This window comes from Hippocampus zosterae, chromosome 2, assembly GCF_025434085.1.
Source record: "Hippocampus zosterae strain Florida chromosome 2, ASM2543408v3, whole genome shotgun sequence".
NCBI lineage: Eukaryota > Metazoa > Chordata > Actinopteri > Syngnathiformes > Syngnathidae > Hippocampus > Hippocampus zosterae.
The window spans coordinates 38,634,382-38,661,277 of NC_067452.1; the positions used below are offsets into that span (position 1 = coordinate 38,634,382).

The window sequence follows — 26,896 nt, forward strand, 5'->3', positions numbered from 1 at the left end:
ATGGCGAGGCGCGTGCCACAGAGAAGCGTTCTGCTCGTACTCCTCTTGGTCTCCGGTGTCTGCACCAAAAAGCTGCTCCAAGGCTCCAAACATGACGACGATGATGATAATGATGATGATGAGGAGGACGGCAAAGATGGGGCACCCTGGCTGGAGAATTTCCCGAGCGCACGGTGCATGTCCCGTTGCTTGAGTTTGCACAGCGCGGCAACACTGCAGGTAAACTCGGCTTTCCTAAAAAAAATGAATTTCAACTGCACTTGAGTCAGTATTTCTTGGGTTGTCTTGAAATTTATTGCTATTGTGAATCTATCCAGTCAATTGTCTTTTTATTTCTTTTTTTTTTTTTTTTTGCACTTAATACAAGGCGGTATATTTGGATATGCCACTGTTTTTTGAGGTCGAAAAGAACCCCACAACAACGACATTATCGTATAATGTACGCCACGTGACTGTTAGCGTTCGACACCTTTGATTTATTATTGCTGCGTGGGAAAATTTGATGTGAGACTTGACTTTAAGGCAAGGGGTCTCAAACTCTGATCCTCAAGGGCCGCTTTCCTGCTTGTTTTCCCGTCTCTCCCTGCTGCAACACACCTGATTCAAACGATCAGGCCAAAATAACAAAAACAAAAACAAATAAATAAAGTTGGCTCGATACATCATCAAATCTGCCTTTCCAATCATCAACAAGACAACGTTTCCAGGCAATTACATAAATCTAAAAGGATCTGACTCGATGAATGAGGCAGCCAGCGCCCGTTGAATTGTGCTTTTTAATGTTTTGGGGGCAGGGTGGAGGGGGGTAATTTATTGTCAAATAGACATCCAGTAAAAAAATAGTAAAGGGTTTGAGTGATGATGTCTAGAGTTAATGGATTGAATGAAATGTATATAAATATACTTTTTGGTCCTGTAGTATTTGGACATTGACATTTATTATGAATTCATACACACACCCGCAATGAATATGAAACAACAACAAAAAATCAAATTAGGATTAAAATGTGGGTTATCAACTTTAATTTAAGACTAAAAAAAAAGACACCTGTCGAAACTCAGCGATGTTATACCTTCATTTTCGAGCCAAATATCACACATAAATCAAAGTAGATTTCGGATTCCACTCTGATCTGACGAGCAGTTGCTTCCTCGGGCGTTTTAATTTCCGAATAATTTACTCTCATTCTTACACATTTCACCGGCGTGATGACAGATGAGGTGCTTTATCACATGAGGCTCACTGAAGTTTAATAAAGAACTCCGAGTACAAAAAGTTTCACAATCTGGTTATCGTTTTTTTCATCAAGGACAAAAAAAAATAATAATAATCTTCAACTAAAGAAAATCTGTACCTGTCAATCATCGCTCGTGATTTATGAAACACCCATCATCTTCTCCCATCGTGTGATTAATTGCCGAAAACATGATCACGGGTCGGACAAATTATTTTTGTGCTTCGTTCTACAACACAATGACGGTTGTGACATTTCTTGTGCAATTCTTTCTTTCTGTCTCCTTCCAGAACAATATATCGCTATCTTGGTGTCGTAGGCACAAAGAGTGTACAAAGGTAGGTCCTTTTTGGGTAGTACATTTATTTCAAGTAATTTCGTTAAAGATTTGGGGTGGGGTGAAGGGGGGCAGCCGATGCTGTTTGAGATGTCAGCGTACATGAGCTTTTTCGGACAAACGATTCAGTTCAAACTTGCAGTTTGTCGGGGCGTTTGAATGACATTTGCTAAAGGATTGGTCCACCGGTCCACTGTACAATATTCTCTTGTTGACTCTTGCTCTCTATCGATATGTGTTTAAAAGTGGGTTTGAAGACCGTAAAAGAAAATAATGAAGAGACATACACGGTCGACATACATACCTATGGAGTACTACTACGAACATCTCTTCATACGACATTTTCAAGTTACGAAACGCCTCAACAGAAAAATATTGCCTCTGAGTCCGAAAGAAATTTCAAGACGCGAAGGGTAAAAAAATAAAGGCTGCTTCGAGTTTCCTGAACGCAACATACTTATAGCTGCTCTGCAATTGGCTATGATCTGGCATCTTCCTGGCATCCCATTGGCTAAGAGGGAACTCTCTCTGCCATTGGCTATGACCTAGCATCTTCCTGGCATCCCATTGGCTAAGAGGGAACTCTCCCGTATGTGTCTTTGAATGTAGATAAATGAATAGATTTGTGTCGATGCAGCGTCCTCGTCATTCGCCCCTCGGGCCATAAGGCGTTCCGATAGTTTTACATAAATATGAATCACCCAGAAAAAGTGTTCCTTAGTCAGGGTGATCGCTCACTATGCTGATGTCTGCGTTGGATATTTTAGGAGCATTGTTAAAAGTCGACAAAAGCAAACATCCTCGGATCAGTTCTTTAGAAAACGTCAGGCAAAAACCACTTCCGTGAGAGAACATGAACTGAAGAGGGCAAAAAATGATGAGGATGCGGTTAAAAGTTAAATGACCATCATTTTTATTCTTAACCTGGTCTTTTTTTTTTTTACATTATCCACGTCTCTCGTTTATTGTGAAATAATTTAATTGTAACATGTATTTGTTAGATATTTTGATGCGTTTTTTGCTTCATATCATTCATGTCTGAATTTTGGGGTGCTTGGAACGGACTAGGGCATTTACATGGAGAACGCGTCTCTCCTTACAAAAATTTCAAGCAAAGACATTTCTTCCAGAACATATTATTTTCGTAAGTCGAGGTACTTTGAAATCTCCTTGGACAGCTGCCACTGCTTCAAAACTAAGATTCCAACTCAAAAAGAGTATTCTACACTGTGGTGAAGAAAATGACCAACTACTGAAATAACTTGCAAATGCGTTCTTTTGAGGAAAGAAATTTGCATACTCTGGTCTTCCACCCAAGGGCACAGAACATGAGTCATGGCGTTTCCACTCTCCGTCTCGAGCTAATGTGCAATTTCCTCCTTGCAATACAAATGAAGACTTCGATTCAACTCTGCTCAATAGACTAATGTTAAATGGGAGCGTTCCTCCAGCTCGAGCCAAAAAAGTTCCTCCTTTTACTCGCGGGAAAGCAGGAGCAGAGTGATTGATTTCATCTGGAAATGGGGCAGAAAAGGAAGCATCGCTGGGATTTACCGAGCTAGTGACGGCACAAGAAGTGGCAATGTCATTCTCTATTAGCGAGGCGATTTCTTTTCGAGGCCCGCAAAGGGACGATGAGAGATGACAGGCCAAGCGTCGCGTTGTCAAGTGGACAGAGCTGTGCTTCATGCGCATGCAGTCAGCCAATTATAGCTCCAACTCTAAAAAAAACGACTCCTGAGGTTATCTAGACTCGTGGATAAGGAACTTTATTTTTTTTTTTACATCAAGTACCACCTCAAAAAAAATACAGAGCTCTCCAAGTACCACCGTAATTATTCACCTTGAATAACAGTAGCGTAGGAGGACCAAGTATTCATCATTCATCAAAACGAGGCAGATCATTGGAGGGCGCAGTAACGTGCTTGGAATTGAAACGGATTTAAATGGGGCAGGAGAAGTGAACCAATCTCTTTTTTCGTCAATGGACGCTCGAGGTTTTTGTTTAATTTTAAACTTAACTTAGAGCAAACACCTGCACATTTTGAGCATGACGTCTCTGCTCCACCTCTATCATCTTTAACTGCTTCAAACTACAACGTGCATGCTGGAATGGTGGTTACGATCGCATGACTGTCCGTGTCTTATGTGTTGTGTTACGTTACCATCCATCCATCCATTTTCTGTTCCGCTTGATCCTCAGTAGGGTCGCGGGGGGGCGCTGGAGCCTATCCCAGCTGTCTTCGGGCAGTAGGCGGGGGACACCCGGAATCAGTTTCCAGCCAATCACAGGGCACACAGAGACGAACAACCATCCACGCCCACACTCACACCTAGGGACAATTTAGAACGTCCAAACAGCCTGCCTTGCATGTTTTGGGAATGTGTGAGGAAACCGGAGCACCCGGAGAAAACCCACGCAGGCCCAGGGGGAACATGCAAACTCCACACAGGGAGGCCGGAGCTGGAATCGAACCCGGTACCTCTGCACTGTGAAGCCGACGTGCTAACCACTGGACTACCGGGCCGCCGTGTTACATTACCATATTTTGTTATTTTGGTTGGTTCATGATATCACGGATATGAGCAATAAATGCATTTGGTGCCATCTTGTGGCACTTTGGTGTCCCAAGCAACTATGATGAAGTCAGTTGAAGAGTTTCCTTCAGACAAAAATAGTGCTTGTGGGCAAAAATTTGAGATCAGAGCGCTGTAAACACTGAACTCAACTCATTTCACAACAAGCAGTAGAGGCTTCAATTCTATTGCCCCTCCCACTGAGACGTTGACTGTCACATTAAAGATCAAGCCAAGAGGATTACATCCCATCACTTTGCTTTCACTTGCTTAATGCTAACACGTAATAGGAAAGACCGTAGACTGGCTACTTATTTGTGTGCGACTTATCTAATCTTGACAAATCTTTGTGGAGACATTATAATGCTCTCATCAAGGGATATCATTTTCACTCAGATGGCGCAGCAACGCCAAGTTCGATAATACAACAATACTCACAGGCATATGAGCTTTATCCTTTGCGAAGAAAGATTACCGTGTGTTCCGCACTAAAAGGCCCACCTAAAAGCCTTCCATTTTCTTAAAAGCTCACAGCGCGCCTTAAAATCCAATGCGTCTTGTGTATGGTCATTACGGTAATAATTCGACCCCAAAATGGCTCCTTGCTTGAGACAGGCTGACAAGGCAGAGTTCAAACTTATGGCGATCGGTTACGCAGTCGAATACGGAAATAGAGCAGCGGCAAGAGAGTTCAACGTTAACGAGTCAATGTTATAACTTGCGGGCGGCCCGGTAGTCCAGTGGTTAGCACGTGGGCTTGACAGTGCAGAGGTACCGGGTTCGATTCCAGCTCCGGCCTCCCTGTGTGGAGTTTGCATGTTCTCCCTGGGCCTGCGTGGGTTTTCTCCGGGTGCTCCGGTTTCCTCCCACATTCCAAAAACATGCGTGGCAGGCTGATTGAACACTCTAAATTGTCCCTAGGTGTGAGAGTGAGTGCGAATGGTTGTTCGTCTCTGTGTGCCCTGCGATTGGCTGGCAACTGATCCAGGGTGTCCCCCGCCTACTGCCCGAAGACGGCTGGGATAGGCTCCAGCACCCCCCGCGACCCTAGTGAGGATTAAGCGGTTCAGAAAATGGATGGATAAATGGATGGATGAATAAAAACAGACGCGCTAAATCCTCCTAGTCAGCCCGGTAGTCCAGTGGTTAGCACGTCGGCTTCACAGTGCAGAGGTACCGGGTTCGATTCCAGCTCCCGCCTCCCTGTGTGGAGTTTGCATGTTCTCCCCGGGCCTGCGTGGGTTTTCTCCGGGTGCTCCGGTTTCCTCCCACATTCCAAAGACATGCGTGGCAGGCTGATTGAACGCTCTAAATTGTCCCTAGGTGTGAGTGTGAGTGCGAATGGTTGTTCGTTTCTGTGTGCCCTGCGATTGGCTGGCAACTGATCCAGGGTGTCCCCCGCCTACTGCCCGAAGACGGCTGGGATAGGCTCCAGCACCCCCCGCGACCCTAGAGAGGATTAAGCGGTTCAGAAAATGGATGGATGGATGGATGGATGTTATAACTTGCTGTTGATTAAGTGAACTGAGTCGCGGCATTATTAAAAAGTTTTACTGACATCTGTTCGTTCCGTTGGTCCGTTTCCTTGAGTGTAGCTCCATCTAGTGGATGCATTTTAGATTGCGTCTTGTTGTGCGGTGCGTCCAATATATGAAAAAAAAAAAGACAAAATAGGACATTCATTGAAGGTGCGTCTCACAATCTAGTGGGCCTTTTAGTGTGGAAAATACGGTATTTTATTGCAGTTTACTGAGCAGCGTGTGAAGCTAAAGTGGACATTAAGTCAATACCCCGGAAATTAATATTTCACTCCCATCCCTTCAACAGTGCCTGGATCCCTGTGAAGAGTCCTGGTCCACGAAAAGGAAGAGCAATTGCAAAGAATTCTGTGAGGTAAATGCATCACCATATTGTCCATCCTTCGGGCGCACTTTGCACAAAATTGTCGAAACGTTCGATGATGTAGCGATTGTCATCCATCCCCCTTTTTTGTATTCAAGAAATTGTTTGGCGTGAAACACTGGGAATGCGTGGCCAGCTGCGAGTTCCTGCAGACGCTGATGCAGGTGAAGCAAGGCAGCTGTCCGCCTCCGCACAGGGCCAGTGGCTTTGCGGCCGCCTGCGTCGACAGCTGTGATGGCGATGCAGAATGCCCAGCTCAGAAAAAGTGCTGCTCCAACGACTGCGGTCACACATGCCAATCTCCGCAAGACCTTTACAAAGGTGAGTGTGCGCGGACCATCTGTGAGGAACCGTTGACGTCTCGAAAAGGTTTGTAATTGCCCGTAGAGAATAAGGCCCAATGGACAATGTCAGATTGCTATTCATGCCTTCGTCGCATCCCGGCTGGATTACTGTAAAGCATTTTACTTTGGAGTCAGACAATCCTCCATGAAGCGTCTCCAGTCGGTCCAGAATGCTGCTGCTCACCTCTTGACTGTTACTCGTAAGATTTTGGCTACACTGTATCATCTGTGAGGAACCGTTGACGTCTCGAAAAGGTTTGTCATTGCCCGTAGAGAATAAGGCCCAATGGACGATGTCAGATTGCTATTCATGCCTTCGTCGCATCCCGGCTGGATTACTGTAAAGGATTTTACTTTGGAGTCAGAAAATCCTCCATGAAGCGTCTCCAGTCGGTCCAGAATGCTGCTGCTAACCTCTTGACTGTTACTCGTAAGATTTTGGCTACACTGTATCATCTGTGAGGAACCGTTGACGTCTCGAAAAGGTTTGTCATTGCCCGTAGAGAATAAGGCCCAATGGACGATGTCAGATTGCTATTCATGCCTTCGTCGCATCCCGGCTGGATTACTGTAAAGCACTTTACTTTGGAGTCAGACAATCCTCCATGAAGCGTCTCCAGTCGGTCCAGAATGCTGCTGCTCACCTCTTGACTGTTACTCGTAAGATTTTGGCTACACTGTATCATCTGTGAGGAACCGTTGACGTCTCGAAAAGCTTTGTCATTGCCCGTAGAGAATAAGGCCCAATGGACAATGTCAGATTGCTATTCATGCCTTCGTCGCATCCCGGCTGGATTACTGTAAAGGATTTTACTTTGGAGTCAGAAAATCCTCCATGAAGCGTCTCCAGTCGGTCCAGAATGCTGCTGCTAACCTCTTGACTGTTACTCGTAAGATTTTGGCTACACTGTATCATCTGTGAGGAACCGTTGACGTCTCGAAAAGGTTTGTCATTGCCCGTAGAGAATAAGGCCCAATGGACGATGTCAGATTGCTATTCATGCCTTCGTCGCATCCCGGCTGGATTACTGTAAAGGATTTTACTTTGGAGTCAGAAAATCCTCCATGAAGCGTCTCCAGTCGGTCCAGAATGCTGCTGCTAACCTCTTGACTGTTACTCGTAAGATTTTGGCTACACTGTATCATCTGTGAGGAACCGTTGACGTCTCGAAAAGCTTTGTCATTGCCCGTAGAGAATAAGGCCCAATGGACGATGTCAGATTGCTATTCATGCCTTCGTCGCATCCCGGATGGATTACTGTAAAGCATTTTACTTTGGAGTCAGACAATCCTCCATGAAGCGTCTCCAGTTGGTCCAGAATGCTGCTGCTCACCTCTTGACTGTTACTCGTAAGATTTTGGATACACTGTATCATCTGTGAGGAACCGTTGACGTCTCGAAAAGGTTTGTCATTGCCCGTAGAGAATAAGGCCCAATGGACGATGTCAGATTGCTATTCATGCCTTCGTCGCATCCCGGCTGGATTACTGTAAAGCACTTTACTTTGGAGTCAGACAATCCTCCATGAAGCGTCTCCAGTCGGTCCAGAATGCTGCTGCTCACCTCTTGACTGTTACTCGTAAGATTTTGGCTACACTGTATCATCTGTGAGGAACCGTTGACGTCTCGAAAAGGTTTGTCATTGCCCGTAGAGAATAAGGCCCAATGGACGATGTCAGATTGCTATTCATGCCTTCGTCGCATCCCGGCTGGATTACTGTAAAGGATTTTACTTTGGAGTCAGAAAATCCTCCATGAAGCGTCTCCAGTCGGTCCAGAATGCTGCTGCTAACCTCTTGACTGTTACTCGTAAGATTTTGGCTACACTGTATCATCTGTGAGGAACCGTTGACGTCTCGAAAAGGTTTGTCATTGCCCGTAGAGAATAAGGCCCAATGGACGATGTCAGATTGCTATTCATGCCTTCGTCGCATCCCGGATGGATTACTGTAAAGCATTTTACTTTGGAGTCAGACAATCCTCCATGAAGCGTCTCCAGTTGGTCCAGAATGCTGCTGCTCACCTCTTGACTGTTACTCGTAAGATTTTGGCTACACTGTATCATCTGTGAGGAACCGTTGACGTCTCGAAAAGGTTTGTCATTGCCCGTAGAGAATAAGGCCCAATGGACGATGTCAGATTGCTATTCATGCCTTCGTCACATCCCGGCTGGATTACTGTAAAGCATTTTACTTTGGAGTCAGACAATCCTCCATGAAGCATCTCCAGTTGGTCCAGAATGCTGCTGCTCACCTCTTGACTGTTACTCGTAAGAGGGAGCACATAACGCCTACTTTGGCTACACTGGCTTCCTCTACATTTTAGAGTTCTTTTTAAGATCCTATTATTTGTTTTCAAATCTTTAAATGGCCTCCTTCCACCTTACCTCTCTGAGCTCCTCCGCCCCTACACACCTGACCGGTGCCTCAGGTCTAAGGACCAGACACTATTAGACTACTTTCCCATTGCCGGTCCCTCTCTGTGGAATGACCTTCCACTGAACATTCGGCAAGCCCCCTCGCTTCCCATCTTTAAAACTCGACTCAAAACCCATTTGTATTCTTTGGCTTTTGACTCAGACTTGATCTTAGTTTGACAGTTTTTTGTGCTTTGTTCTGTCTTTGTTATTAAGTCATTGTTTATTGTTGTATATATGATATTTGCTCCTGGTGCAGCACTTTGTATACAGCGGCGGGTGTTTTAAAGTGCTCTAGAAACACAGTTGAGTTCATTTTAAAATGTTTTGGTTGTAGTTCCTATCCAAGCAATCAAAGCGACAGACTACTTTAGATTCCCACTGATTTATGTTTTGAAGCCTAGTTGATCAAATACAGGACTGTACTTTTAATGCTGTTTCATGGCTCCCATTGATCTCCCAGGGGTTCCCCTGAAACCGAGAAAGGAGCTGAACTTTGAGGAGGTTGCGCCTGGCCATTTGGAGGTGACCTGGTCCTCCAGGTTCAATGTATCCGCAGAGCCTGTGGTCTACATCCTGCAGACAAGGTGGAACTTTGGCATTCAGCCCAGCGATGATGCTGCCGTTTCCTGGCATGCGGTTGCACAGGTTCGTGGGCCGCTTTCCCCATGTGAGGCTTCATGTCGCGTCCAACCACAGTCCATGTTGTTGTTGTTGTTGTTTTTAACCCAACACCACACTTGTTACTTGTTAGACCACGGAGCAGAGAGCCCGATTGTACGACAACCGACCAGGCCGCTGGTACCAGTTCAGAGTTGCGGCCGTCAATACTCACGGAACCCGAGGTTTCACCACTGCGAGTCGACACATTCGTTCCAGCAGAGGTCAGCAGAATTTCAATGAGCTACCTAACGAACGGCTAGCTAGCTAGCTAACAACATATCATAATTGTGCGACTGCAGGAGGTACAAAATTCATTTCTTATAGTTTATAAATGATCCATGCATCCATCCATCCATCCATCCATCATCTACGGCTTATCCGGGGCCGGGTCGCGGGGGCAACAGCTTTAGCAGGGAAGCCCAGACTTCCCTCTCCCTAGCTACTTCTTCCAGCTCTTCCCGGGGGATCCCGAGACGTTCCCAGGCCAGCTGGGTGACATAGTCTCTCCTGCGTGTCCTGGGTCTCCCTCGGGGTCTCCTCCCGGTGGGACATGCCCGGAACACCTCACTAGGGAGGCGCACAGGAGGCATCCAAATCAGATGCCCAAGCCACCTCATCTGGCTCCTCTCGATGTGGAGGAGAAGCCCTCGACTCTGAGCCCCTCCCGGATGACTGAGCTTCTCCCCTTATCTCTAAGGGAGAGCCCGGACACCCTGCGGAGAAAACTCATTTTGGCCGCTTGTCCATCCATCCATCCATCCATTTTCCGAACCGCTTCCCCGCATCATTTTCCTATCTTGTATTTTTCACATCTCCATCCTCAGACCCCTCTCACCCTCCCGCACCAACTGAGCTGAGAGCGACCAACATAACGTTTGCATCGGGCCAATCGGTGCAGGTCCAACTAGAGTGGAACATGCCTGGAGACCTCGACGTCCCCGTTCACCACTACAAGGTCACCTGGACATGGACCGCTATTGGTCGGCCTGCCGCTTCCTCCATGACCAAGAGGAAGAAGCGAGTAAGTGAGGTAAGGGCCGCCGCCGCTGCAACCGCTTTGTTTCTGGAAATGGACAAATAACGTCATAAGACCACGAGTGCTCTTCGGCACAGAGGCAGGTGGTGCTCGGCGACATGCGGTCCGACCGGATGTATCGTGTGGAAGTCCAGGCTGTGTCCTACTGGAAACAATCTCAGCTGAAAGGACCTCGGGCCATCGTACACATCAGCACTCGGCGCAGTATGTACCATATGTGTGTGCTCTGTTTGCTAGGATTATTGTGACTCATGCTGATGCATCGCCTCGGAAGGATATGTTACGTTGTATCCGTATTAAAGATGCCAGCGTCACACTGAATTCCTCCACGGCCGATGTCCTGCGTGTGGGGACACCCTTCTATCAAGACGGTCAGCTTCAGGTTCATATTTACTGGCAGAGCAGCACAGGTGTGTGTATTAAGTGCATGATTCATTTTTCAGGTGCAAGTATGCAAAATGCGGCCCGGTAGTCCAGTGGTTAGCACGTCGGCTTCACAGTGCAGAGGTGCCGGGTTCGATTCCAGCTCCGGCCTCCCTGTGTGGAGTTTGCATGTTCTCCCCGGGCCTGCGTGGGTTTTCTCCGGGTGCTCCGGTTTCCTCCCACATTCCAAAAACATGCGTGGCAGGCTGATTGAACACTCTAAATTGTCCGAGGTGTGAGTGTGAGTGCGAATGGTTGTTCGTTTCTGTGTGCCCTGCGATTGGCTGGCAACCGATTCAGGGTGTCCCCCGCCTACTGCCCGGAGACAGCTGGGATAGGCTCCAGCACCCCCCGCGACCCTCGTGAGGATCAAGCGGTACGGAAGATGAATGAATGAATGAATGAACTATAAAACCAAACATTTTTTTCATGCAATTGACACTTTCTGATCATATTCTGTGTGTAGACCCTTCGGTTGAATACTACAAGATCCAGTGGGTACCAGAGTATTGCAAGCACAAACAAAACACAGTGAGAAAGAAGACCAGCACACAGGTTACACATCATTTCTAAAAGTTGATCTACATTTTGGGGCGGCCAGTGGTTAGCACGACCGCCTCACAGTGAGGAGGCGCAGGGTTCAAATCCGGTCCCGGCCTCCGGAGTTTGCATGTGCTCTCCGTGCCTGCATTGGTTTTCTCTGAATACTCCGGTTTCCTTCCACATTCCAAAAGCATGCATCTAAATTGTCCCTAAGTGTGAGTGTGAATGGCTGTTCGTCTCTGTGTGCCCTGCGATTGCCTGGCAACCGCCAACCGGATCAGGGTGCCCCCCGCCTAATGTCCGAAGACAGCTAAAGTTGGCTCCAGCATGCCCCGCGACCCTCATGTACAAAAAAATGATTTGGTTGTTGCTGTAAGTGAATTTTATGCATTGGCTTGATCCCAGGAGACCTTCACCAGCCTGCAGGGTTTGCTCTTCTCCTGTAAGTACAAAGTCCGACTGCAGCCTGTCAGCAGGACAAGTCGGCCGCCAGTCAAGAGCGTCTGCTTCGTTACGCCTTCCTGTTCCGCCATCCGAGCCAAGAGTCCAAGACCCATTGCTTGTCATGGAGAAACCCGTAAGGGAGCTTTCTGTTAGAAGCATATTCAAGCATCAGTTTGGTTATCATCACAACTAATGATGGACAAGTAAAGCTTCATGAAGCATTTCTGATGTTTTTGACTCCTCCCTCCATGGCACTCCCCGTTTAAAGATGCAGTGCAATTTTAATCCATTTCCACTGCACTAAACTTCATGTAGAACCAAGAGCGCCATCTAGGAGGAGTAAAAAAATATCGCATGTGCTTCATGAAGCTTCATGAGCAAAATCACTAAGCATAGCTACCTTCACCATGTGTTTAAACTCAGCGTAGGGGCTCTCAAACGACCCCTAAGAGGAACATGTTCCATGGACCCCCCTTCCCCATAATCCTAACACCAATTAAACATTACTACCATGTTGGGCTGCAGCCATCAAATACTTTTAGAAAGGAGTATTCTACGATTAATCTGATCATGGATGCCGTGAGGGAAGACATTAAACAAGGAAAGATGGAAATTAATAACTCGCTGTGGCAACCCCTGAAAAGGGACAAGCCGAAAGGAGAAGAAGAAAAATCTGACAAAATAAATTTGTCTTATTCTACGCATATTAAATTCAATAAAGTGATTGGAAGTATACCGGCATTCCAACTAGCTAACTAGGCTATAGCTAAAGATATTTTTTTGTTACCCTTAGTTTGTGATTGTTACCCAGTTGTGCTTTGCAGTAGACACAGTTGTAGCTTCTTTTTTAAAGTGTGAAATGATTCAAAATGGCGGCCTGGTAGTCCAGTGGTTAGCACGTCGGCTTCACAGTGCAGAGGTACCGGGTTCGATTCCAGCTCCGGCCTCCCTGTGTGGAGTTTGCATGTTCTCCCCGGGCCTGCGTGGGTTTTCTCCGGGTGCTCCGGTTTCCTCCCACATTCCAAAAATATGCATGGCAGGCTGATTGGACGTTCTAAATTGTCCCTAGGTGTGAGTGTGAGCGTGGATGGTTGTTCGTCTCTGTGTGCGCTGCGATTGGCTGGCAACCGATTCAGGGTGTCCCCCGCCTACTGCCCGGAGACGGCTGGGATAGGCTCCAGCACCCCCCGCGACCCTAGTGAGGATCAAGCGGTCCGGAAGATGAATGAATGAATGATTCAAAATGTCGGACTATTTCCTCCAGGTTAGTCTCGATTGCGCCCACTAATTGCAACACGGAATAGTGCATGTGTCCGCAGTAACATTAGCCCATGCGGAGAAATGATCCATATGAAGCTCTGAGGCAGAGATTTTCTGTTGGCCTTTTTAAAAAAAATAATGTAATTTTCCAAGTTAAAGTTTTCATGTTATTTTATTAGTCAAAGTTTAACAAGGGAAGAAAGTCATATTTTAACATGCCTTTTGTGCAAGTGGGGAGGGGGGGGGGAAGATATACTCTCTCTAAAAAAAAAGTTTTTATCTTTTGTTTGAAATATTTATTTTTAAATCAATCAGGCCTATTACTTTATTGATGTCAGATTCATGTGCTGATACATCGCATTCGTATGAATGCTTTAAATAGGCCCAAAACTCAGGAGGGGAGGTGGAAATTATTGCTCGCCAATCTCCATATATATAAGTTTGCAAGTTCTTTTTTAATGTTTTTTTTCTAGTACAACTTACTGTGTTAGCATTTTGCAGACACTTTCGCGCACCCCCATCCAAGAACCCCCGTAGTGGTCTGTGCACAGTTCACTTGAGTGCTTCCTGCTGTGCAAACATAACACTGTATTGTACACACGGAAGCACTATGCATAATGAATTGTGCTTTCAGACTCGATAACAACTTGAATCTCGTTTTCCAGCGACTCCTCAGAAAGCTTTGATGAAACCAACCAACCTGACGGTTACCTTCAAGGTCCGTGGCAGTAACCTGACTGCAGTCTTCAACTGGCATATGCCATCTCGGCGTCATCTGACTGGTTACCAGGTGACCCTGGTGGAGGTCACGTCAACCAACCGACTCACAGATGGCATCTCCCATTCGCAGATCTTAACCCCGGTCAGTACTTGAGCACAAGCATGTGGGTTATTCCACAATTGGACTTTTCCTGCACCCCCCACACCCCTTCCCAAAAGGGCAACCGGTGACAAACTGTACCAAACCGATCGTGCAAGTTAGCTACACAACTCATTCATTCATTCATTCATCTTCCTAACCGCTTGATCCTCACTAGGGTCGCGGGGGGGTGCTGGAGCCTATCCCAGCTGTCTCCGGGCAGTAGGCGGGGGACACCCTGAATCGGTTGCCAGCCAATCGCAGGGCACACAGAGACGAACAACCATTCACACTCACACTCACACCTAGGGACAATTTAGAGTGTTCAATCAGCCTGCCATGCATATTTTTGGAATGTGGGAGGAAACCGGAGCACCCGGAGAAAACCCACGCAGGCCCGGGGAGAACATGCAAACTCCACACAGTGAGGCCGGAGCTGGAATCGAACCCGGTACCTCTGCACTGTGAAGCCGACGTGCTAACCACTGGGCTACCGGGCCGCCCTACACAACTCACTGACATTAGCTAATTTCCTAAAATTTCTTTTTTTTCCTTTAAATGTTTAATGTTTTAAGATGTAAAAAGATGTTTCACTCAAACCAACACAACCTTCTTACTTGTGACCAGAAAGACATTATAGCAGTGGGTTTCTTTTTTAACGAGGCTAAGTTTTTTTCTTGACAAGCTAGCATATCGTCTAGCACAGCTAGCATATACTTTTAAGCAAATAATTTTAACATTTTCGCATTGATTTACAACTCTGTTGATGTATTTTAGGGAACTATTAAAATTCATTTCGCATTAAAATCTAATCTAATTTCATTTAGTTCATTGAAGCTTATTCAGCAATATTTTGTAACTCTATAGCTGTGTTTATTCTTGACAAATTAGCTTTGCGGCTAGCACGAAATCATCGAAATTGATTTCCAACCTTGATAATGTAATTTGAGTTATGGGGATATGAAAAATTTGTATTTAAATAAAATGAAAATTTATTTAACTGTGAAATATTTATTTCATCGTATTTTTAAATCTATTTTTTTTTCCGACTGGCTCAGTGCCAGTTACAGGGTCATGCACTGCAAAACCATATGACATAAATCTCATAAAAACTGTTGACGAGTTAGCAGGATGAGTCAAATTATGTGGTTTCCTTTTTTTTTTTTTAATGTTTTTTAAATGTAACGATACAATATCCAGCGTATAGTCAGTTTAAAAAAAACAAAAAAAACCCAAAACCTGGTTCCCAAGTTGTCCTCCAATTCTGGAATGACCCCTGTGCAAAATGTTGCTTTGCTTAACTCACCTCCCACCACATGCCGTGTTTTCCCATCACAGGACGTTAACGTTCTAGCAGTTTCGGACATACGCCCCTCCAGTGTCTACCGGTTGGATATCCGAGCTATCGCTGCAGACGGCGAAGGTCCAGCCATCAGCAGAACCTTCCAGACTCCAGAATTCCAACATGTGTTAAGGCCTAGGAAATACGATTGATAATCAAGCAAGATGAGGAATAGCGCTACAATTAGCCAGTCGCTCAGAGGAGCTGACCTGACAGCTATTTTGGGATGCGCAAGCATTGAAGGCGAAGACAAAAGCAACTCCAAACGCAGAAATGCAACAATCAGTCTTCCTTCAATTGTTCCAACTTTGAAAACGTAATTTAATTTCCTGTCGGAAAGCCAAGTGTTGTTGGCCTTCACTGTCCTGCGCATCACCTTAGAATGAAATTACAAAAACATTGTAAAGTGGTGAAATTATTCTTGTTAGTGTATGTTATGTATATAATGTTGAGAGTAGTTGTGTTATCTTCTGTCCAGATGTGTCTACAAAGAGTGCTATTGTACAAAGATTCAAAACGGAACAAAATAAACCCAAATGGCCGCGTGTAGTTTATACTTTCTTGGATTCACCTTTTTTTTCCTTGTTATTTTAAACTAAGCATTGTTTCCCCCCCCCCGTGTTCTTAGTGCGCACCAACTCAATGCTCTGAAATGATTGCAACAGGCTTCATTGACTTGCACGTGCACGCCACCGCACTAAGTGTAGCACATAACTTTTTTTGGCCATCACATCTCTTGCGTCAGCTCGTTCGACTATCTTGAAGAAAACGAATGGTGTCAGTTGTCCTTCCAAGACCTCTCAGAACTCAGTCTTGGTCCGGATAAATCAAATGGAACACGGCGTGCAAGCTTTCTTCATCGCTTTGTCCTGCCATGTGATGCCCAAAATATGTGGCAAAGATGGGAACTTTATCCTGTCTGGTGTTTTGTTATCCCTTTTCAGGGGGTGTCAAACTCCTTTTTGCCGCGGGCCACATTGTCGTTACGGTTTCCCTTGGAGGGCCGTTACGACTGTGAATTTTGTAGAACCAAATGGTAAACCACCTCCATATATTACACCCAGTACACAGCGCACAACAAATTGATGGTTCACTTGTTTTGAAATCAGAAGTCAAGAATAATGGCTTGTTCGAATATTGTTGTCATGGATGACAGCGCTCGGATCTCAAATTTTTGCCCACAAGCACTATTTTTGTCTGAAGGAAACTCTTCAACTGACTTCATCATAGTTGCTTGGGACACCAAAGTGCCACAAGATGGCACCAAATGCATTTATTGCTCAAATCCGTGATCTCATGAACCAACCAAAATAACAAAATATGGTAACGTAACACGGCGGCCCGGTAGTCCAGTGGTTAGCACGTGGGCTTCACAGTGCAGAGGTACCGGGTTCGATTCCAGCTCCGGCCTCCCTGTGTGGAGTTTGCATGTTCTCCCCCTGCGTGGGTTTTCTCCGGGTGCTCCGGTTTCCTCCCGCATTCCAAAAACATGCGTGGCAGGCTGATTGAACACTCTAAATTGTCCCTAGGTGTGAGTGTGAGCGTGGATGGTTGTTCGTCTCTGTGTGCCCTGCGATTGGCTGGCAACCGATTCAGGGTGTCCCCCGCCTACTGCCCGGAGACAGCTGGGATAGGCTCCAGCACCCCCCGCGACCCTAGTGAGGATCAAGCGGCTCAGAAGATGAATGAATGAATGAAAGTATCTTATCCAATTTCTTTTGCCACCTCGGATTAACAGTGAAGAAAAGTGGAAGTGACTTGCAATAATCAAGAGACCAAATACATTGACCAATCGACCCCCAACTAGCTCAAGTAAATTGAACAAGATGTCATTTCAAAACATGTTAGATAAGTGGAACGACAATGTCTGAATGTTTTAGGGATAAAGGTAAATGCCGCGCGGAACGCTGAAAATGAACAAATCTTCACCTCGGGGCAACCGGTTTATCTTCTGCCAGATATAATTTCGACTCACTTTGAAATAGTGACACGGTAATCCCCCAAGATTTGACAAGTATACATTAGAAATTGCGACTGGCATAGCCCTGAAAAGGAAGTACGCTGACTGTCTGTTTTTGTAATTGAACCTAAAATACCTCTGCCGCAATGTGTCACTCAAATATCCAGCAGGGAATATCAGCCCCCCCCACCCCCCACCTTCCCCGGGCGTTTGTCTTCACGTTGAAGCTTCAATTCACTCAATTGAATATACCCCAAAGTATTTCATACTCCGTCTAAAATGTGATTTTGACACCTTCAGTTGATTCAAACAAATCCACACAATTTGGTTCAGCATCAAATAGGACACATCAAAAATGTCCTCTTGTCGACCGCGTATGCCGCAGTTGTGTGATGAATGCATCATTTACGTAATGATGAGCCAACATGAATATTTTACGTCTCATTCTCGAAACGCTCCCCTCTGCAGCGATTGTGAAATGGAATCCTGCTGGCGCGGCATCTCAAAAATACTTTCAACCAAAGCCTTCCCTGTCGCCACGTGGACTGCCAGCAATATGAATAACATGTAAAGGGGACATGTGCTTTCTTTTATTTTAAGACGTCTGTTACACGCTTATTACCAAATACCGCAAGACTGAAATCACACTTTACACCTGCTTAATTTTGTCTTGCTGAAATTAGCCCGGGGCGGCCCGGTAGTCCAGTGGTTAGCACGTGGGCTTCACAGTGCAGAGGTACCGGGTTCGATTCCAGCTCCGGCCTCCCTGTGTGGAGTTTGCATGTTCTGTATGGGTCTGTATGGGTTTTCTCCGGGTGCTCCGGTTTCCTCCCACATTCCAAAAACATGCGTGGCAGGCTTATTGGACGCTCTAAATTGTCCCTAGGTGTGAGTGTGAGCGTGGATGGTTGTTCGTCTCTGTGTGCCCTGCGATTGGCTGGCAACCGATTCAGGGTGTCCCCCGCCTACTGCCCGGAGACAGCTGGGATAGGCTCCAGCACCCCCCGCGCCACGAAACAAACGCATGGAAAAATGTAGATGTTCTCCTCTCCCTCCATACTAGTCGTTCTTCTCAGAGGATAAAGAATACATGCATTGAGTATTGTTTTTGATCTGTCCACATGCGTTGCCCCGACTTTACGCGTTCAAACACGATGCCTCCGATGCTATTTTGCTCGTCTGTAGACTTTCACATCACGTGTTAGCATTAAGCTAGCAGACTTCTTCTCAGAGGATAAAGAATACATGCATCGAGTATTGTTTTTGATCCGTCCACATGCGTTGCCCCCACTTTACGCGTTCAAACACGATGCCACCGATGCTCTTTTGCTCGTCTGTAGACTTTCACATCATGTGTTAGCGTTAAGCTAGCAGACTTCTTCTCAGAGGATAAAGAATACATGCATCGATTATTGTTTTTGATCTGTCCACATGCGTTGCCCCCACTTTACGCGTTCAAACACGATGCCACCGATGCTATTTTGCTCATCTGTAGACTTTCACATCATGTGTTAAAATTAAGCTAGCAGACTTCTTCTCAGAGGATAAAGAATACATGCATCGAGTATTGTTTTTGATCTGTCCACATGCGTTGCCCCCACTTTACGCGTTCAAACACGATGCCACCGATGCTCTTTTGCTCGTCTGTAGACTTTCACATCATGTGTTAGCGTTAAGCTAGCAGACTTCTTCTCAGAGGATAAAGAATACATGCATCGAGTATTGTTTTTGATTTGTCTACATGCGTTGCCCCCACTTTATGCGTTCAAACACGATGCCACCGATGCTCTTTTGCTCGTCTGTAGACTTTCACATCATGTGTCAGCATTAAGCTAGCAGACTTCTTCTCAGAGGATAAAGAATACATGCATCGAGTATTGTTTTTGATCTGTCCACATGCGTTGCCCCCACTTTACGCGTTCAAACACGATGCCACCGATGCTCTTTTGCTCGTCTGTAGACTTTCACATCATGTGTTAGCATTAAGCTAGCAGACTTCTTCTCAGAGGATAAAGAATACATGCATCGAGTATTGTTTTTGATCTGTCCACATGCGTTGCCCCCACTTTACGCGTTCAAACACGATGCCACCGATGCTCTTTTGCTCGTCTGTAGACTTTCACATCATGTGTTAGCGTTAAGCTAGCAGACTGTAATGGAAGCTTATGAGGTTTATTTAAATGCACAACGTGAAAGATTTTTTCATATCATGTCATCATCCACAGAAGTAACAAAAAAAAAAAAAAGAGAACATGCCTGTTTCGACAGACTAAGGACTTCAAAGAACGGATATCTGCTTTCAAATATAAGGAATAAAAGTCACGTGAAAAAGAACACGAAACCTGAAAAATGAATCACTTCCCAACACTTGGAATATAGCTCCACTTTAGACGGGCGCTCAAGTTTGAAAGGCTTCCCTTAGCCCTTAGCTTTCATTTCCTTGTTTAGCCTGCTGCCAGCAAAGCCGGGGGGGGGGGGGGGGGGGGGGTTGAGGGTGCCGTGCTGCAGCAGAGAGGCAGACTCTCTCTGCCCTTTTCAGCTTGGGGCTTGCATTCACCAGCACTCTCTTCTGCTGCGGGCTGTGAATCTCATTTCTGGCTGAGACCTCGGGAATGTTTCAGTGATCTGTTCGGGAAGGAGATTACCATGAAGCTTCGCAGGGATTGATCGAATTTGTGAAAGGCTAGGTTTGCTTTGAATGCGAGGCATTTGACTGTATTAAGTTAGGCCAAAGTAGAGTTTTTTTTTTCCTCCGGTAGGCTAGGCTGGTAAAGTTGAGTGAAGTTTCGAAATGTCCACGTGAAAATTAAATCAAAAACTGAAGGGGAGATCTATCTCAATAACGCGAGATGAGCAAGGCACAAGCGAGTACCTCAGAGGGACCATCGGCTCGATAAGTAGCCTGCCAAACCGCGAGACAAACTGCAGATCATTAAGTGTGCGTGTCCTGATGATCGATTTCAGAGTGCAACAACAACGTTGTTGACTTTACCTTTGAGTGGGAAAAAAGTACGCATTTCAAAAGCAAATTCAAGCATTCAATTCAAGTGTTCTGTCGTTTTAGTTTTTAAAAACACATCGTTGGAACAAAGTGTCATGACATTTTATGGATCTTTCGGATTCATTCCGTGACCACCTTCGCAAGTGGATTCCAAATCTGCCGCCACCCCTCTGACTTCATAAGAAAAATATCTATGAGATGGAGTACTTTTTTTACTTCATGAGAAAAATATCTATGAGATGGAGTACTTTTTTTTGCTCCAATTCAATTGACATTGTGCTACTACTTCTGATGTACACTCTACAAAACAACAACAACAAAAAAAGATATACAGTATGTAGATGTTTGCTCCTCGGTAAGTTAAACAATATTGGTTGTTCTTCACAGAGGATAAAGAATATATGCATTGAGTATTGTTTTTATCTGTCCACATGCGTTGCTCCACCTTATGTGTTCAAATATCGATTGCTTAAAGGGTGGTCACACGGTGACACTGATGCCATTTTTTTTCGCTCGTCTATAGCCTTTGCCATTATGTGTTAGCATTAAGCTAGCAGACTTTAATGCAAAGGTTTCTTTAAAAGCGCAATGTGAAATTCTCTTTGTGTCTTGACTGTAAACTTCAACTGGGAGTGGCATAGAACAGCTTGACGCCTCGTTTTCAAATCATTTTTCTCTATCTGCAAAAGGAGAAGGGTACATAGACGAACCGTTTACTTTCATTTCATTTTCAGAAAAGCACTTTGACTAACAATGCAGCCCCGCGAGCGCGCGGTGCACTGCAAAGTCAGCTTCTCAAGGGGGCCTGCCTGTTTAAGGAATCCCTTGAACTGCCTCATTAGCGGGAAGGGAATTTAGCAGCACAATGGGATGAAAAATTACATCTGAGCTCCGGAAGAGTCGGCCTGCGATGCATCGTCTTAATTTAAGAGAAGTCATAACAAAGTCTCATTATCAGAAGCAGCAGGTAAGCTTATATAACCGGGGGGGGGGAGTATTCTCACCATCCCTGCAACATCCACATGTTCACTCCACAAAATCGAATGCACAATGCCTAATTTGTTTACGTTCTTCCTGAAATATATCCCAACGTGTGTGTGGAGGAAGAATATCACCTTCTACACGGAGGGAGAGTTGTTGCTTTCACTTCCCGCACCAAAAACCAAAGCATCCCTTTTAGCTCATCCAACCCTCCGTCTTCAGGAACCTCATGGCGTCATCAAAACCCTCCTGACAGAGGAACCGCATTCTGTCGGGTGGTGGCGGGAATAAAGCTTGGTTCAGTCTTTTGAGGTTTTCCACGGAGAACTGCGGAGACCACAACACAGCCATAGAACACGATTTGAGCTCTGGACATGACATTCTTTCTTCAACATTGATAATGAAGTCGTCGACAGCTGTTGGGAGTCAAAAAATTATATGACTGACTCAAACTTTTTGTTATGCAGGTAACACACATCGACACAGTACACCAGGGGTGTCCAAACTTTTTGCCAATTTTATGTGGTAAAATGTCGGGGGGCCGACCTTGGCTGACATTCTTTAAATTGAACAACAATATTGTTCGTCAAATTTTAGTAAGCCAGTCTTTTTCACATTTCCATTTTTATTTTAATTTCAACAATCTTAAGAATTTATTTTGGTTCATTTGAAACAGGTATATCACATGCAACTGCTTATTCACTTGACTTTTTCTTAAACGGAAGTCTCCTGAGTGCAAATGGATTGATTTGAAACATAAAATGTATCACCATGACTTTTCAATAGTCACAAAACCTTTGCCTCGAACAACGGGGAAATGAACAAGCAATACACATATCCACAACTGCAAGGATCATTTGAAATATGACATATCAGTCAATATAAACACGGAGTGATGTCTTGTTAACTCGTGAGTGATGCCCTCTAGTGTCTAAATGCTATTACTCATTTAGTGAATGCTATTACTCATTTAGCCACTAGAGGGAAGCAGTACTCTATGAAACATCACTCACCAGTCTACGAGACCTCAGTCAATGCAACACGTGTTCCATTGCGCCCAACCTGCGGGCCAGACGGCACTGATTTTATGACAGGGGCCGAGGGCCGGATGAAATTCGACCGCGGGCCGGATTTGGCCCCCGGGCCGGACTTTGGACATGCCTGCAGTACACACTCGCATGCGAAAAAAATTGCCATACGTACTATGATGTTCATGTTGGCCAGCCTGAGTTGGGTCTTGAACGCGTGGCCCTTGTGCAAGGGACTCACATCCTGCCGCCCTGCGAACGGGGACACTGTGATGGTTCGGCCCACAGGCAGGATTGGTAGGCTGTCGGTGAAGCCTCCGTCAATCCATTTCTACTGATAAACACAGATGGCATACGTACAAATAGAGTGAACAACAGCAAAAAAAAAAAAAAAAGGAAATAAAAAAAAATCACATGGTTCAGCTGTGACAATGCCTCGGACCTGGCCTTGGAACTTTATCGGTTGGAGCCCAGCATAGACTGGCACAAAGCTGCTGGCCAGGAGTGCCTTAGGGGAGAGACAAAAAGTTATAAAGACCCATGTGTGTGGGTCAGGGTCAAAGACAAATATCCATCCATTTTCTGAACCGCTTAATCCTCACTAGGGGCGCGGGGGGTGCTGGAGCCTATCCCAGCCGTCTTCGGGCAGTAGGCGGGGGACACCCTGGATCAGTTGCCAGCCAATCGCAGGGCACACAGAGACAAACAACCATCCACGCTCACATTCACACCTAGGGACAATTTAGAGCATCCAATCAGCCTGCCACGCATGTTTTTGGAATGTGGGAGGAAACCGGAGCACCCGGAGAAAACCCACGCAGGCCCGGGGAGAACATGCAAACTCCACACAGGGAGGCCGGAGCTGGAATCGAACCCTGTACTTCTGCACTGTGAAGCCGACGTGCTAACCACTGGACTACCGGGCCGCCCTCAAAGACAAATAAGTGTTGAATATTTGAACTTAACTGGTTGAAATAGTGTCAGTGCAATATTGTGTGCCAATTTTAGTCAACTGCGTCTTTGTGTTTTTCAAAGTCTACCGAGCTGTGATTTGTTTTTGTCTTTTAATTGCACTGAAGGCAGTGACAGTGGTTATATTTTGGACTGATGCGAAGATAATTATTGAATAAACAATTCAGATGGCCCAGGGTGTACCCTTTGTGCGTGCAAAATTGGCTGTCGTCACTTGTATCCACTTGCATTTGTGTTTTACTTTATGCTATGGGCTATCGTGATCCATATTGTGGCTTTATCTGTGCTCGGGTTTGCAACCAGGATACCATGAAGTTCACATGATCCCAATACAGTAATTTCCGGCATATTCCCAATTTTCCTGTGTGTTGAAGTGACACACCTTGACTGAGAGACACATTTTTATGCTAGAGTGAAGCTAACTTTAGCCTGGGTTGTTAGTGGAAGTTATTTTGCCACATATACTTTCCCCCCCTAAATCTTTCAAAAGCGACGAGGAAAATGAAGCTTCAGATTTGCTTCGCGAAGCAGTTGTATATATTTTTTTTTGCTTCCTCGAGATGGCGCCCTCTGTTCAACATTGGGCTGACAGCACACCGACTCGCCATTTCTTAAAACCCTTACTTAAACCAACAATGCCATTTAGAGGAGACAACAACTGATTCGTGAAGCAAATCGGAAGCTTCATTTTCACCTAACTATAATTCAGGGTAATGTAAAAAGTGACATTGAACCATTTTTAAGGTGACAGTTTTTATTAATATATGCAATTCTAGAAGATTTGTGAGCGCACGGCAAATTACTACCCGAGAGAGAGGCATTGTGTTGAGCATAGTCAGGAAAAGGTGTGTCCTAATCATAGCTGCACTTTACATGCTCATAGCTATGGAATCAAATAACCGCAAGTAAATCTTTGTGTCCAAATTGGACAAAACCAAATCATCCCAGGCCGTTAAACTCAAATGGTGTTTGTTTGTGTGCACCTGTATGAGCTCCTCTCTCGAGTTGAAGCGGGACACAATGAGGTTCTTGCCACTTCTGGAGTGCGTCAATGAGACATGAAGACGGTCAGATGCCAGAATGTGCGCATCGACTGGCAGCATCTCCTCAATCCCTTCCCTGCAAAGTGGCAGATACTCGAGTCAAATGCTTTGGTTTTTTTTTTCTCTCCTGCTTCAGTTGCTTCTGTCTGTTGTGAGGTTACCGCAGATTGGACATGAGATTATATCCAGGTGTGAGCGCTCCAAATTTCTGTTGTCTTACGTTCTCAGCAAAATAGTAGGTAAATTCTTGGCAATGCTGCAAGACAAACAACGGGGCAGCAATATGTTAACAAAATATGAAATTATAAACCACTTTGATTTTTATTTCAAACAGCTGTGACAACTCGAAACGCACAGTGGTAAAATTTGAAGGCTGAGCTTGGAACACAAATGTTCCGATTTCGCGTCAGTGGTTGAAAATTGTGACAGATGATTTACGAGGAGCATTGATTGAATTATTCTTTTGTAGCTCACTCGCGTGGGATGTTTGTGATCATTCAATACACGACTCAACTTCACTACTCCACGGTGATATTTATATTTCGACAATGGCTAGATGCTAATCGCGTGGTTTTGTTGCGCTACTGTGTTATTTTAGTGTCACGGTTTTATTTTGAAGAGTGGCTTTCATGGCTACATTGCTTTTATGCAGTTGTGTATGAAATCTTGCATTGTGGAATACGCCTTGCCGTCTGCGAGAACCCGTGATGCGCAATATGACAATAAAGTGAAAGAAATGTAGGGAATTGTTTGATAACGCTAGGATGTTTTTTTTCCCCCCTATGGCTGGAACTACCGTTAATGCCATCATCCAGCGTGTCCTCTGACAAGAGCGAAGACGTAAATTGGACTTAACTCCAATGTGACTCAATTCCACTGTATCTTACATTTTTTTCTACCCGCAGGTTCTGCAGGGTTTATTTAATTATCTTTTTGAATATATCGTGAGGAGGGGCGGAGGGGGGGGGTGCTGAGGCACTATATTTTTACCCATTTTTGCATTGTTTTGTTCATCTAAATGTGTTTTTGTGTAAATCATGCATGCTTGGCTATAAGTGTACAATTTTATCCCGTTTTAAACTCTTGTAAAGTGTCTGAGTATGATGAAAAGCGCTTTCAAAATAAAAGTATTATTATTAGTATATGAATAGTTAGTTAGTTAGTTAGTTAGTTAGTTAGTTAGTTAGTTAGTTAGCTAGCTATGAATGCACACCTCCAAACCCGGCACACCAGTCAGGCGAGTGTACCACTACTTCACCATAAGCGACTTCAACTTTTAGTCATCGTAGTCAATTCAGGTCAACTCACTCACTCAGGCGTCGACCCTTTCCAAACGGGACGAAAAGGTCGACATATAAAACGGTTTACCTTGACTTTATCAGGAGCCGTAAGCATGACGGTAGCAACAAGAGCCCCTGCTGAGGACCCCGCGTAGGACTTGAGCGAGGCAAGCAGCTTATCCCCATGACGGAGAAAAGCCTCCACAGATCCCAGGTGGTAGATGCCCAAAAAACCACACGCAGCGAAGGACAAGTTCACCACACTCATTCTGAAAGAATACATTATATCCGAGTGATATATTACGCTGAAGTACGTTTCGATGGTAAGTGTAATTACGCCCGAGCGCAATCAAGCGTCATGACTGCGAAAGTTTGGAGAAACCCACAAGAAAATGTATTGTGTTCAAAAACGCATACGTACGAGAGATTGTCATGTCGCCATTGTTGAGTGGAAAAATGCAACAGGAAACAGTTCCGGCTAATATTTCAAAATAAACTTTTTATGGCTACATAGCATATATAAATAAGATTAGATAGATAGATAGATAGATAGATAGATAGATAGATAGATAGATAGATAGATAGATAGATAGATAGATAGATAGATAGATAGATAGATAGATAGATAGATAGATAGATAGATAGATAGATAGATAGATAGATAGATAGATAGATAGATAGATAGATAGATAGATAGATAGATAGATAGATAGAATGTAGTTAGATCAGTATGTTGGCTAATTAGCAAAGACGGCTAACTGGCATCAAGTCAACCCAGTGCTCCTCAGTTATTTTCTGTTCCACCCCCTCGGAATACAACATAAAAAGGACACTCTTAATTACACTTTTACTTAACCACATATTTCAACTCATTAAAGTTTCCAAGGCTAAACTCACGAAAAACTTCACTCTGATTGTCATAACCAGCGACTTTGTATCACTTGAGAAATGAATTATTTTGGGGGGGAATCTTTGGGAAATGATAAATATAGCTTCTGAAGTCGTCAGAACAGTTTAACAGAGGTCAAACTGCTGCTGTGGCGCCTCACTGTGATTTAATTACTCCCGAGATAAAGAGAGGAGTGGTTATTCACTGGAAGAAAAGGCAAGCGAGAGGGGGTGACACCCTCGCCGAAGACGTGCATGAAATTCATGGATAAAAGAAATGAAGAAGTCCAATTTCAGATATCAGACCAATTATCCAAAGCCGGCTTATGATTAAGTTAGGGGTGACAAAAAGTAATGTCGT

At 44.9% G+C, this 26,896-nt stretch overlaps 2 protein-coding genes across 7 annotated transcripts; one reads left to right on the forward strand and one right to left on the reverse strand.

The window, feature by feature from the left end:
* Positions 1-15,936, forward strand: LOC127596460 (anosmin-1-like). Its single transcript, XM_052058968.1, has 13 exons — positions 1-219; positions 1,526-1,573; positions 5,977-6,042; positions 6,150-6,372; positions 9,276-9,460; positions 9,567-9,696; positions 10,300-10,505; positions 10,589-10,715; positions 10,814-10,921; positions 11,401-11,489; positions 11,883-12,054; positions 13,847-14,043; positions 15,379-15,936. Exons 1-13 carry the CDS (start codon positions 1-3, stop codon positions 15,532-15,534), a joined length of 1,926 nt encoding a protein of 641 aa, XP_051914928.1. The 3' UTR covers positions 15,535-15,936.
* Positions 14,351-26,146, reverse strand: pnpla4 (patatin-like phospholipase domain containing 4). 6 transcript variants are annotated; one of them, XR_007961502.1, is made up of 8 exons: positions 26,069-26,146; positions 25,736-25,916; positions 24,529-24,623; positions 24,308-24,443; positions 22,795-22,860; positions 22,528-22,683; positions 21,459-21,651; positions 14,351-15,517 (listed from the first exon to the last, which is right to left on the reverse strand). XR_007961502.1 is itself a non-coding variant. In XM_052059312.1 (7 exons), the coding sequence occupies exons 2-7, from the start codon at positions 25,913-25,915 to the stop codon at positions 19,896-19,898; spliced, it is 705 nt and encodes a 234-aa protein (XP_051915272.1). In that variant the 5' UTR covers position 25,916; positions 26,069-26,146; the 3' UTR covers positions 19,496-19,895. The 6 variants fall into 6 exon arrangements, 4 of the variants coding, with proteins under 4 accessions (XP_051915272.1, XP_051915270.1, XP_051915273.1 ...); XR_007961501.1 differs by lacking the exon at positions 14,351-15,517 and adding an exon at positions 19,496-19,967; XM_052059312.1 differs by lacking the exons at positions 14,351-15,517; positions 21,459-21,651 and adding an exon at positions 19,496-19,967.
* Positions 26,147-26,896: the final 750 nt, after the last annotated feature.